This window comes from Lontra canadensis, unplaced genomic scaffold (assembly GCF_010015895.1).
Source record: "Lontra canadensis isolate GAN:19392208 unplaced genomic scaffold, GSC_riverotter_1.0 scaffold15, whole genome shotgun sequence".
Lineage (NCBI taxonomy): Eukaryota > Metazoa > Chordata > Mammalia > Carnivora > Mustelidae > Lontra > Lontra canadensis.
The window spans coordinates 18,961,214-18,975,199 of record NW_022631009.1 but is presented as its reverse complement, the minus strand read 5'-3'; the positions used below and the strand labels follow the sequence as shown (position 1 = coordinate 18,975,199).

The 13,986-nt window shown below is 42.4% G+C and overlaps 1 protein-coding gene across 4 annotated transcripts; it reads right to left on the bottom strand.

Moving 5' to 3' along the window:
• Positions 1-220: 220 nt before the first annotated feature.
• Positions 221-7,777, bottom strand: ZNF706 (zinc finger protein 706). 4 transcript variants are annotated; one of them, XM_032858578.1, is made up of 4 exons: positions 7,611-7,777; positions 3,462-3,598; positions 1,219-1,326; positions 221-528 (listed from the first exon to the last, which is right to left on the bottom strand). In XM_032858578.1, the coding sequence occupies exons 2-3, from the start codon at positions 3,594-3,596 to the stop codon at positions 1,231-1,233; spliced, it is 231 nt and encodes a 76-aa protein (XP_032714469.1). In that variant the 5' UTR covers positions 3,597-3,598; positions 7,611-7,777; the 3' UTR covers positions 221-528; positions 1,219-1,230. The 4 variants fall into 4 exon arrangements, with proteins under 4 accessions (XP_032714469.1, XP_032714466.1, XP_032714468.1 ...); XM_032858575.1 differs by lacking the exon at positions 7,611-7,777 and adding an exon at positions 7,016-7,241; XM_032858577.1 differs by lacking the exon at positions 7,611-7,777 and adding an exon at positions 6,649-6,911.
• Positions 7,778-13,986: the final 6,209 nt, after the last annotated feature.

The window sequence follows — 13,986 nt, the reverse complement described above, 5'->3', positions numbered from 1 at the left end:
AATATACTAAGGCAGCAGGGAAGTCACTCTTCGCCTCCATCAACAGCGGCCAATGAAACTGCATGAATGGGGCTGTTCTAGTTTAGCTAATGAACCTGCCACTGAGCGGAGAGAGGGACAGAAGAACCGCGCCTGCAATTCTAGCTGACAAATTCATTAGATTTTCGTAAGGCAAATAATGTGGAAAGTTAGAACAGAATTTCTAGAACCATTTATCCTGTGATGTTGTAAAATCAAAGTACTACTTTATTAAATGAGTTATTTTACACAATATGAACATCAATATAATTACAATTGTAAAAAAATTTTTTATAACAAGGATGGACTGATTTTCAGATTTCCAAATCAGAGTCAACTGTACATTTACACAGAATTGTCTTTGCATGAAGCCCAAAAGGGAACAGCATAAAAATGAGTGTTTCTGTAGCCCCTTTATTTTTGCTGATCAACAGTTTGTTAGAAAAGCAGCTGCAGGTTTGTTACCTAAGGTCTGAGACAGTAGAAGAGTCAAAGGTGTCATGAATTCACCTATAAAACATAAATGAAATATGTAGTGAATGTAAGCATTGCACAAATACAACTTGTATGCATTTCAAATGTCTAAGAAAAATGCACCACATGCAGAGCTATCAAGTTAGTCTGACAGATGTGTCAATGATTTTATAAACAAATCTTTGATGAATTTACTATGAAAAGAAATTATCTCACACCATCCCACCTTAGAGGAAACAAAGAACACAAAACCAAACACACAGATTATTTTCAAGCAACTCTCAAGTTTATACACTATATGCCTCTATTTGCCAGGTGTCCTAATGCACTAAGCTCTGTTGGACACCAGAAGTAAAATACCTGCCCCAAAGCACTCAGGAACATTGTTCTGCATCATTTCTGGGGAGCAAGACCCTCAAATGCCTTTGTAATAGTTATTTTCTTTAAGCTAGTAAGTCTCTTCCATTCTTGCACCACAGGTGGCCAGCATCACGTCACCTCCCCATTTTGGGCTACAGTTTAAACTTGGGTGTTTCAAAAGTAGTGGGAAGATCAAACTGGTTTGGAAAATGGGCTTTTAACAATTGTAAAAATAAACATTAACTTAAAAGGGGAAGGAATAAAATCTCAGCTGGAAAGTACACATTAATTTCACAGTCAGAGAAGATAATTTTGCTCTGTATACAACCTTGACATTAACGAAGGAAAACACAAAAGGTCAATTACCTGTAAACAACTTTATGCCTGAACATCAGCCAATTCTGGAGGAAGTGGAGTCTTAGGATGCTTGCTTTCAAAGTGCTGCTTGAAGGTCTTAGGGTCTGGCATTTGTGTCTAATTAAAAATATGGGGAAAAAAAGGAACTTGAATTTCATGAAATAAAAAATGTGTTAACTTTTCAATTCCTGAACCTGCTCATGATAGACAATTATCTCAAAACACTTTTAAGTTCCTGCAACTAGTGGCTGGCATATGAAAAAGGACCTTGTAACAAAGAGATTCCTAATGTATCACCGTATTTCACATATGAAGAAAGGGTGGGTCACACAGAATGAAGTATTCTGCCTGTCTGATTAACAGCAAACAGGTAACATTTACTTAAAATGTTATGCTAAGCAGGTTACCTCAATTCTCAGAACCTTCCTACAGTAATCTTAAATTAGTTCCTACTATCCTCTCTCATTTCACAGGATAAGGAAACTAAAACCTAGTGTGTAATTTGCACAAGACCTGTTTTAACCTAGTACTAGTACTTCAGTTCTCAAATGCTACACTATACCAACTTCCCTAGGCAAGGACCTTCAATTATTTACTTTAGCCCATTTGATTAAACAAAACATGGAAAAAAAAAGTTTTTGCTGTTTTGTTCTGAGTTTTTAAATAGGTGAACAGCTAGTACTTTTAGGTCAAAGTATTTATTCATCAGTAATTTAATGAAATTTACATTTACCCTGCCTCTTTCCAAACAGAATCTAAAGTTGCACGATTCCATTGAGTATATCAAAGCTTAGTATGAACAAGGCATTTAATGTAATAGATTTCCTCTCTTAATGAGAATTTTTATGTAGTCAGGAACTTCTACTTCATCAGTAATGCCTTCAGACAATGAACTTTACTCTTGGAATCATGTCTTACTGAGAGCCCTTCCCACAACCGTACCCAGGTATATAAGGCTTTGAGAAAAAATACATTATACATATGGTATCTAGAAGCATAGTATTTGACCAACCTATGTATTTTTTCTTTTGGGACTTCTTTTCACTAACTTCAAGGGTGCTAAGCTTAAGCAAAAAAAGCAAGAAAGAGACTCTGACTTTGAATTAAAGAAAAACTTTTTACTTTTTCAAGATTTTATTTACTGAGTGAGTGAGAGAGCACAAGTGGGGTGTCGGGCGCAGAAGGAGAAGCAGACTCCCTGCTAAACAGGGAGCCCAACACGTGGCTCAATCCAAGGACCCGGAGATCATGACCTGAGCAGAAGGCAGACATTTAACTGAGCCACCCAGGCACCCCAAGAAAAACTTCTTTGAAAGGCAGTGTGGTACAGTGGTCTGGAGGGTGGGCTCTGGAACTAGACTGCCTGGGTTCAGATCCCAGCTCTTCTTTGTACTAGCTAGATCACCCTGCACAAGTTATTTAATGCCCATGACTCAGTTTATTCTTCTGTAAAATGAGAACAAAAAGTCCTTTATCTCATAGGGTGGTTAAGTTGATTAATGGGCTCATACATGTAAAATACCTGATAAGCACTTGACAGTAGTTGTTACAACTATTCTTCAAATGTAATAACACGCATTAATTCTAGTAAAAGCTCTCAATGTAAATATACTCCATATAGTTTTACAGACATTCCACTACAAATTTAGTGAAGAAAAAAGTCAACTCATAACCAGAGATAGGTTCACTTGTATCCTGCGTAGCTATAAACTAAGAATATAGATCTGGGGGCGCCTGGGCGCTCAGTGGGTTAAGCCTCTGCCTTCGGCTCAGGTCACGATCTCAGGGTCCTGGGATTGAGCCCTGCATCAGGCTCTCTGCTCAGCAGGGAGCCTGTGTGTCCATCCCCCCACCGCCGCCTGCCTCTCTGCCTACTTGTGATCACTCTCTGTCAAATAAATAAAATCTTAAAAAAAAAAAAAAAAAGAAAAAAGAATGTAGATCTGATTTCCTTACAAAGTTCAAAGTGCTGTATCTGCTCTGAAGAAGACATCTTTATTCTAAATAAGGAAAGGGACTTTGCTTTGTTCACTCCCTTTCCCTGACACCTAGAGAACTATGCCTGGTCATAGGAGCCATTCAAAAAAAAAAAAAAAAAATCTGTTTAATAGACAACTGAAGATGGACCTCTAAAATAACCAATTCTTCAATCTACTATTTATTCTGCCATAGTTGCAAAGTTGTAACCTATATAAAACCAATGTCTTAGTAAAGAATTGTCCACAGGAAAATGGTCTTTCACTTCCCCTTACCCTACAAACAGTGCAGGTATATATTAAGGCAGCTTTGGCAGCAGCCTTTTGGTCATGTCCTTGTTTCTTCTTTTGTCCAGCTTGCTTTTTGGCATTTTTCTGCTGAGACTGAATCTTCTGCTGTCCACGAGCCATATCTAAAAACAGAACTTGAAGCATTAGAGTGATTAACACAGAGTAACCTAAGTATGGTAACACTCTCAGAGTTGAAGACTTAAATTTTATAGAGGGATCTATCAAAATGTGTGGGTTTTCAAATTCTGGCATACAATGCTAGTAGAGAATAAGTCAGTACAACCACTGTGGCAAACTGGTAGTTATCTACTCTATAACCCAACAATTTTACTCTCAGTATGTATCTAACAGAAATACAAATGTACGTATATATCCAAAAACAGTACAAGAAAGTTCACAGCACCTGTTTCCAAAATTGGAAACAACCCAAATGCCAGTTCCTAGTAAAATGGATATGTAACTTACGGTGCATTTATACAATGGAATACTACACTGCATTCAAAAAGGAACTACTGTTACAAGTAACAACATGGTTGTATCCAATGTTAAGAGAAAGAAACCAGATACAAAGAATATAGGTTGTATAAAATTTAAAACAGGCAAAGCTAATCTAGGAGATACTGACTGGGGAGAAAAGGGCACGAGGGAGGATTTATGGGGTGGTGATATGTTCTATATCTTGACGAGGGAGGATTTATGGGGTGGTGATATGTTCCAAATCTTGATCTGGGTAATGCTTATACAGTGTGCTCACTTGTAACAATTCATCGAGCTGTACATCTGAGATTTGTGCACCCTGCTATACATAATCTTCAAAAATTTACCAGAGAAGCTTAGTGCCTTTACCCAAGTATTTGCCTGATCACTTTTCAAAGATACCTTCCCTTTCCGGTTTTCACTGTTGTGAATTAAGACTTTTACAACTTTAAGAGAAATAAAGGCTGTCATCTAAAGCTTCTGAAGGAGATCCTAAGAGCAATGGGAACTGTTCTCTTAAATACTTCAGGTTCCATAAAAACTACTGTGCTATCCTAAATCCTCCTAAAAAATTGGTCTTTGCAGCGTTGCTGGGGAAATTAAACAAAACTAAATCAGTTTTCAGTTGAGGGAATGAACCTTGTAAAAAAGGTAGAGATACTTTTACTTTTTACGAATAGTCTTAAATGAAGCTAAATGGGTAAAAAATTGTTACTGAAAATGTTACTTTTACTTCTTCATTAAAATTAAAGACTTCTCAAATCAATCAACAGACTCTTAACTATAGAGAACTGATGATTTCCAGAGGGGAGAAGGGTGGAGGGATGGGTGAAACAGGTGATGGGGATTAAAGAGTAGACTTATCATGATGAGCACGTAGCATGTATAGAACTGTGGAATCACTATATTGAACACCTGAAACTAATACAACACTGTATGTTAACTATACTGGAATTAAAATAAAATAAAAAAATAAAGTCTTCTATTAGACAACATGAATTAAAACTGCTCATAAGGAGTATATGGGCACCAAAGGCTTTTTAAATATATTGAAATTGGGTCCTACGTAGAATTCCTATATATACCTTTGACTAGCACTGCAGTTAGGTTTTAAGCTTTTAAAGCATTGCAGGATATGAACAGAAAATGGATCTAGATCACCTTTACAAGAAAACAGGGCTGGCTTTTTTTCCTGACTAAAACCCTAATTAGTTAATGGATATAAAGTCAAAGCATTTCATACAAACACACAGGCCTCTCCCAAAAAGAAAAAGGGAAACTGACAAAATAAATACACCGCCTGGACAAATTCCCCACTAGTATTTAACACAAAACTGAAAGTCCAATAAAACATACAAGAGGATCAATGCTTTTTTAAGAAGTCGATTAATATTTTAACTAACTATAAAAATTTTTAGTATGCTAGCCTAGTTTATTCCCAAATAGTAAATATTACCAGATGTGTTGCTCCTTGAAAACTAAATTACCATTTTAGTTTTTATAAAGCCAAATCTTTATTAATCCCAAGTCAAATGGTATGATTCTTTTTAAATGTATATTTAAGTACAAATGTTATGGCAAGCATGCGGAACCTATTTCCACAGAAACAGATTTGACTACTTAAGTATCATTTGGACGATAATAGGTATTCTCAATCTTTACATATCCCATTTCATAACATCTTTTTATCAGTACCTTATGTCAGAATACTTCAGTCCTCTCATGCATCTGAACTCTTCTACACAATATCTGCTACACATGCTAACATAATGATTTTGTGGGTAACCTCAACTGTTTTATGCCATTCCAGAAGTTTCTTTGATAATTACAAGATATTAACTATTTTGATACCATTTTCATGCAGTGATCTGTACAATGTAATGAGATGCACAACATTATTTTTAACTTTTCCATTTAGGGCTTCTCCTAAAATATAACATTACACAATAGATTTAACCCATTTTCCATTGTCATCTAACAGTAACAAATAAAACCATAAAAGCTTTAATAAGTAAAGACTGGCCGCTTATTCTTTTTAAAACCGAAAACCCGGTAAAGGAAATCGAATCAAGAGTCTAAACGCGTGGGGTAGGCCCCTAACTTCTAACAACTCACTGCATTGATTTCCTTTCTGAAAGCAGAAATGCAAACGAACAAGCCACCTGCTTTTGGACAGCTCAACTCTGTGATTACTCTCAGGCCAATCGAATTTTCTACAAACTCTTAAGCACTTCTTAATTATACACAACTGAGGGCCAACAAGTCATTTACAAACACCTTAAACGCAGGTTTTTAAATGTAACTCTTAGTGTGGCTTAGAGGGCTGCAAAGAGGGAAGGAGAAGAATAGAGTTCTTCTAAAATGAAGAGCTCTTTCAGGAGGCAACAAGTAAGTACTGCCTCCAAAGATCCTCTCAAAACCAGAAACAACGGAGTAAAAAAAGATTTGGGATTCAGGAAGTAGGATCATTCTCCATAAATATCTGAAACGAGGAGGCCCAGGCAGTGATCAACATCCTGACCCTAGCTTTTAACTACATCCTTTCGCGGAGGGAAGAGGAAAGCACCGGGAGTAAGATCTATTTCACCCAACACTTGATCAATCCCAGCGGCAGCCCGGCCCACCTTCCTTCCCAGCCCGCCTCTCCCGCGTCGGGGAGCCCCTTCCTCGGTCCGGCCACGCAGCCCCCACCTACCCGCCACTCCTCACCGACCCCGGCCCGAGACGCGCCTCCCGGAGGCTTTGGCTGCCCCAAACCCGGCCTCTTCGGCCGCGGGGAGCCCCGGCCTCGAGAAACCGACCAGCTGCTGTCGCCAAGGAGTAAGGTTACCGCTCCGCGCCACGGCCGCGGGCGGCCTGCAACCCGGCCACCTGCAGGGCCTGGCAGGCGCCCGAGCTCTCCCTCCAGCCCGCGGCCCGCGCCGGGACAGGACGGGCCCGGCCGCCGCCGGGGAGGCGGGGAGGCCGGCGGCCCCTCGCGACCCGCCGCGACCCCGCCGCCAGGCCCCCACCCCGGCTCCCGGACGTCCTGCGGCGTCAGCGCCGCCCCCACAGCCGCTCACCCGGGCCGGGACAGTCTTGCGTCGGAGAGACCGCGCAGCGCGAGAGGGCCGGGGGAGGTGGCCGCAGGGAGAGGAAGGGGGAGAGCGCCCAGCACCGCTTCGGCCTCCTCCACCCGCCAAGGAGAGGAAAGAGGAGAGCACAACAGCCCGCGCCTCGCGCCCGCCGCCGCCGCCGCCGCCGCCGCGCGCGCCCGCCGCCGCCTCAGCCTCGGGGGAGGCCACTACGCTCGTGCCCGCGCACGCCGCGCAACTCTCCCAGTCGCCCCAGCGCCCGCCTGCTCTCGCCGCCCACGCGCCTTCCTGCTGCGGCCGCCTCCCGCGCCCCTCCCCTGCTCGCACGCCTGCGCCCTTTCCGGTCGCGCGGGCCAATGGCAGCGCGCCCCTATTACATAAGCGTCAGGGGGCGGGGCCTGGCGGCGACGGCGGCCCCTAAGAGAGGGGAACTGCAGGGGACGTCGCCCTCTGTCCCCGGCGCCCCTCCCCTCCCGCGTGCTCTAGCTAGGCGGCTTCGGCCGGCCCCGGGAGCCGCGTGATCCCGGTCCTGCTGGGTGACGGCCTGCGGCGTGTTTCACAAGTCGCTTGCCAGCTCACTCACTGGGGCGGCGGCCGGCCTCGGTCCCCGCGTCCTTTCTCGCCTCCCGCCTCGCCGACGCCCTCCTATGCAGCAGCCCGGGCACCGGCCCGGAGAGGTGCGCCAGCGCCGCCGCGGCGTGGGGTACCGGGGAGCCAGCCACCCGGACGCACCACCGCTGCTACCCCAGCCCCCAGTGCGGCCAGAGGGCCCAGCGGACCCTAATAGGGCCGCGTAGCCTTTGTTCTCTCACAGGCCAACCCCCAGTCTCGTTCCCACGGAAACTCTGGTTATTTTTACCAATCGGGGGTTTTTAGTGAGTTCAGGATTCCAGCCTGTCTCAGTGTTGCTGGCTAGGGTACCCCGACCGCTTTAGCTGAATCCTAACATCATACAGAGTTGCTAATACTTGGAAATGGTTAAGTTGAATGGGGGGGGGGGTGTTCTCTATGATTTACAGGCCATGACCGCTAACTTCCAGTATGTGATTAAGAACAGTTGAGTCTGTAATCTGCTGATATCTGCAAATGGCATTTCAGACTTTGGCTTTATTCTATTTCACTGCAGCCCATCTCCCCCCGCCCCCAAGACTGGTTTCTAATTTGATTTTATTAATAACAAGGAAAAGGGAAGCTTTTACATCTGACGTTCTCACCTTGCTGATAGCATCCACTCTCCCACTTGCATGTCATTGCCCAGGGGAAGCTAGTTTAAAATATATACCCCAAGTGAGCAGGACTGGGATGTAGATATTACAGAATTATTTAGAACAACCGGAAAGGAGTAAGTGGCTTTTCTCATTTGGGTGGCATACAATGATCTGGCTTTTTAAGTCCTTCCTTATCCTCATTTCAGCCTCTCTCGCCTTTACCTTTCACACCTCTCCCATACTGCAGTTTTAAGTTATATGTTTAAATTTTATTGATATCTTTCCAGTGTTGAGTTGCAAGCTCATTTTCATCACTATATGGCCAGAGCCTAGCGGTGTGCTAAACATAGTAGGCACTGATTAAATGGATATTGGCCAAATGAACTGGAGATATCTAAAGAAATCAAAACTTTTGACATACCATAAAGTTCTAGCTTAATCAATAGTCACCATAACCATAATAACTATATTAACCTGCTAATAAGAGTATGAGGTACTCAGAGAGTCTAGACACAGGAAATCCAAAGATCTCCGTCTAGCCATGAATCAGCATGGGCATGGGAAAGGGACAGAGATTTAGTGGGCTGAGATAAGTCATAACTAGAGACATGATTTTTGCTGTGAAGTGGTATTACTATGCCGCTTGTTACTGCAGCCTATATGAAATACCCATTTATGTCAGTGTTTCTTAAAATTCTGCATTATACCCCCTTTGAGAATTTGGGAAAAGCTAAGGACGTTGTCTTGAGAAAGTTCATATATATCAAAACTTGCCTCCATTGGTAGAGTTTCTCAACCTTGGCACTACTGATGCTCTGGGCTAGATCATTTGTTTTTATGGGGGCCTGTCCTAGGGATTGTAGAATGTTTGACAATATCCCTGTCCTGTACCCTTTTAACGTCAGTAGCTCTCTATCTCCAGTTGTGACAAATAAAAAATATCTCCATACCTTTCCAAATGTCCTCTTGGGGTCAAAATCTCCCCTGTTTGAAAACCACTGCCTAGAGGATATGGTATGACTATAACTTTATGTTGGTTAGGGCATTTGAAATATGAAGGGGAAAAAGGAATGGATAAGATTCCGCATCTGAGAAGTGACAAACAGTAAATGAAAGGCGGATGAATTAGCATTACTACCAGCTGGTGTCCTACTTATCCTCTAGAAATGTGACAGCAAATGGGATAGGAATGCCTTAGAAGGATTTTTATACACATTGCTGGTTTTAATTGTGAATGCTGCAGTATTTTTACTGACTGGTTCTCTTCTACCTTTAGACAATTACTCTAGGTTAATATCCAAAAAGCATGTGCCTGTTTTCAAACCAAAATCAGCATCAGATTAAAATGCTTCTCTGAAGACCTGAAAGATTTATTTATTTGTATTCCTGTTTGCTTTTCAGGACTGAAAGAGCTGATGGCCAATCAATAAATTATTTTTCAAATGAACAGATTATTCTGAATCACTTTCTCCAATTTATCTGTGGCATGTAGGTTAATATCTAAATATGGTAAAGTGCTTAGCTTAGAGGTTCATTAGAGTGTAAAAGAGGCAGGGTCCTGGCCCCATAGGTCTTTCCATCAAGTAACACATAATAACAGCAATAATGACAACAATAAACCTAAAACAAAAATGTTTCCTTTTCTAGCTCTTATTCCTATAATCAACTTCTTGTTGCAATTTTTCAGGGCTGCAACCTGGAATACCTTGTTTTCTCTACACTGTTTCCCCAGAGGAATCTCATTCACCCTTGTGGCTTTCAATAATGAACTTCAGATGACCCTATACCTATCTACTAGTTCAACCCTCCCTTCTGATTTCTAAACTGATATATCCAAAGGCCTATTTTCCATTTCCACTTTAATGTTTTATAGACATTTCACATTTAACACAATATAGTATTGAATCAAAGAAGCTGTTGATTATAAGTCGCATTTATCTCCATCAAGATAAAAAAAAAATACTGCCACTTGAACTATGGCATAATACTAAGATACCCTTGACTGTATAATATACCTCAATTTCAGAGATGTTAAAATCAGTTTTAAAAATATTGCAATTTATTAGAATAGCATCAAAAAGAACAAACCACTTAGGAATAAATTTACAAAAAGAAGTGCAAAACATATCTGAATGCTACAAAACATTGTTTTTGTTTTAAAGATTTTATTTATTTATTTGACAGACAGAGATCAAGTAGGTAGAGAGGCAGGCAGAGAGCGAGGAGGAAGCAGGCTTCCCATGGAACAGAGAGCCCGATGTGGGGGCTCGGCTCGATCCCAGAGTCCTGGGGTCATGAACTGAGCCAAAGGCAGAGGCTTTAACCCACTGAGCCACCCATGCACCCCTGAATCCTACAAAACATTGTTGAAAGAACTTAAAACCCAAATAAATGGGGGCGCCTGGGTGGCTCAGTGGGTTAAAGCCTCTGCCTTCGGCTCAGGTCATGATCCCAGGGTCCTGGGATCGAGCCCCGCATCGGGCTCTCTGCTAGGCGGGGAGCCTGCTTCCTCCTCTCTCTCTGCCTGCCTCTCTGCCTACTCGTGATCTCTGTCAAATAAATAAATAAAAATCTTAAAATAAATAAATAAATGGAAAGGCATTCCATGTTCATGGATCCAAATATTTAATATTGTAAAACTGGCAGTATTTCCCAGTTTTATCTGTAGATTCAGTGCTTCCCCTATCAAAATCTCAGCTGTTATTTTTGCATAAATCAACAACCTTATTCTGAAAACCAACTGGAAATTCCAAGGAACTCCGATGTGGTAAAATGAGAAATATATCTGGTCTTTGACCCCATTCTTGGCACAAAGCTCCTAAAACCCTTGGAATTTCCTGAAGAGAGGAGTGTCCTTTGTCATTCATTAAGAAGCTCCTTTTTTTTTTTTTTTTAAGATTTTATTTTTATTTATTTGTCAGAGAGAGAGGAGCGAGAGTGAGCACAGGCAGACAGAGTGGCAGGCAGAGGCAGAGGGAGAAGCAGGCTCCCTGCCAAGCAAGGAGCCCGATGTGGGACTCAACCCCAGGATACCGGGATCATGACCGGAGCTGAAGGCAGCTGCTTAACCAACTGAGCCACCCAGGCGTCCCTCATAAGAAGCTCCTTTTGAGCAGACCTGAATTTATGTTAATGAGGTGACTTAGGGTGGGGCCCCAGATGGTGTCAGGATAGGACTCCTCCCAAGATAGACCAGGTGATTAGAGAATGAAAACTTTCAGCCCTAACTGCAAACCTCTGGGGATGCAAAGAGGAGGGCCTGGGACTGTTGAGCAAGCTCGGAGGAGCTTCCACGTGCTGGGAGGGTGGCAGACCCCAGTTGCATGGGGACAGAAGCTCCTGCACTTGGGACCCTTCTGAACTTTGCCCTATGTTCCTCCTCATCAGGCTGCACATCTGCATCCTTTATAGTATCTTTTACAATAACAGTTTAAACATAAGTAAATGTTTCTCTGAGTTTTGTGAGCTGTCCCAGCGAATTAATCAAATCTAAGGAGCTGATCATGGGAACCTCTGATTTAGAGCAGGCTAATCAGATGCACGGAAAATGACCTGAACTAACTATGGACATCTGAAGAGAGAGAGGAGGGCAGTCTTATAGGACTGAGCTCTTAACCTGTGGGACCTGATGCTATCCCCAGGTGGACAGTAAATTGTAGGACACCTAGCTGGTGTTGCAAAATTATTTGCTGTTTGGAAAACCTACATACTTGGTGTCAGAAGGGAAGTAGTGTTGTAGTGAAGTTTTGGGAGTAGAGGAGACACAGGTGTTGGGCTGGCAGAAAAGGGCTACTTAAGATGGCGAAAGTTCCCGCCACAAAACCTGAGCTCGGACAGGAGAACAAAGACCCAAGCAGGAATCTGAAAAACCCCCCACCCCGGGCTCCAGTGGACCAATGGGACCCCGACGAGCAGGCAAAATATCCAAATAAGGGAAACTTGCCAAAAGACCCCTGAACTCCCCTCGAGGCCCCTTAAAAGCCCCCTTCTCCCTGCATTGGGCACGACTTCCGCCACTCTGCTTTCCAGAGTCGCGGAACCTCGCCTGAGGGTGCCCACCTCCTCCCGGCGCAACTTTCCTGGCTCCCCTTCTCCTGAGTCCTGAAACTTCGCCGGAGAGTGCCTTTAATAAATCTTGCCTTGCACCCACTTTGCCTGGCGTTGTGTTTATCTCGCCGGAAAAACTTTACAACAGGGAGGAGGAGTCTGTTTTCTCCTTACATCAGAATATCCAAAACAATGTTAAAAAGAGGAACAAAGTTGGAGGACTTACACTTCCCAATTTCAAAACTTGCTATAAAGCTATAGTAATTAAGACTGTGGTACTGGCATAAGAACAAACATGTAGATCAATGGGATAGAATTGAGAACCCAGAAATAAATACTCATTACCTTCAACAGAGATGCCAAGAAAATTCAACAGGGAAGGAGTAGTCTTTGCAACAAATGGTGCTGCAACAATGAATATCCACATGCAAAAGAATGAAATTGGATCCCTACCTCATGCCATATACAAAAATTAATAAAAATGAATCACAGACAAAATGTAGATGCTAAAAGTCTAAGATCCTTAGAAGAAAATATAGGAATAAATTTGCATGACCTGGGGTTAGGTGAAGGCTTCTTAGATATGACATCAAAAGCATTGATGACAAAAGAAGTGACCCAGGGGTGCCTGGGTGGCTCAGTCCATTAATATCCAACTCTTCATTTCAACACAGGTCATGATCTCAGGGCTATGGGATCCAGCTCAGCTTTGGGCTGGGCTCTGCACTGGGTATTGAGCCTGCTTAGGATTCTTTCTTCCTCTCCCTCTGTCCTGCCCCCCATCTCTGAAGAGGAAAAAAAAGAAGAACCCATTTTAAAAAATGGGCAACAAATATGATTAGATATTTCTTCAAAGAAGACATACAAATGACCAATGCATTCAAGGAAAGATGCTCACCATTTTTAGCCCTCAGGGAAATGCAAATCAAAATACTGAGATAGTACTTCACACCTACAAAGAGAGCTAAAATTAAAAAGACAGGTATTAAGTGTTGGAGTGGATGTAGAGAAAATGGAACCCCCATACTTGCTGGTGGCAATGTGAAATGGTGTAGCCTCTTTGGGAAACATTCTGGCAGTTCCTCAAAAAGTTAAACCTAAAAGTTAACTAACTTAACCTAAAAGTTAAACCTAAAAGTTAACTCTAAAAGTTACCCTATTACCTAAGAATTCCTTTCCTAAGTCTATATTCAGAAGAAATGAAAACATACATCCACATAAAAACTTGTACATGAATGCTCAAAACAGCAATTTTGCTATTCGTAGTAGCTAAAAAGTAGAAACAACCCAGATTTTCTTTTTTCTTCACTTTTTAAAAAAAGATTTTATTTGTTTATTTGTCAGAGAGAGAGAGAGAGCACAAGCAGGGGAGTGGCAGGCAGAGGGAGAAGGAGGCTTCCCACCGAGCAAGGAGCAGGATGCTGGACTTGATCCTAGGGCTCTGGAATCATGACCTGAGCCAATGGCAGACACTTAACCAGCTGAGCCACCCAGGCATTCCACAACCCAAATTTTCACCAACTGATGAGCTGATAAGTAAAAGTGGTATATCCACAAAATAGAATATCATTCAGACATAAAAAGACATGAAGCATGAAGACATGCTACAACATGGACAAATCTTGAAAACGTTATGCTCTGTGAAAGAAACTATGCACAAAAGACCACATACTGTATGATGGTTTGATTTATATGCAATGTCCC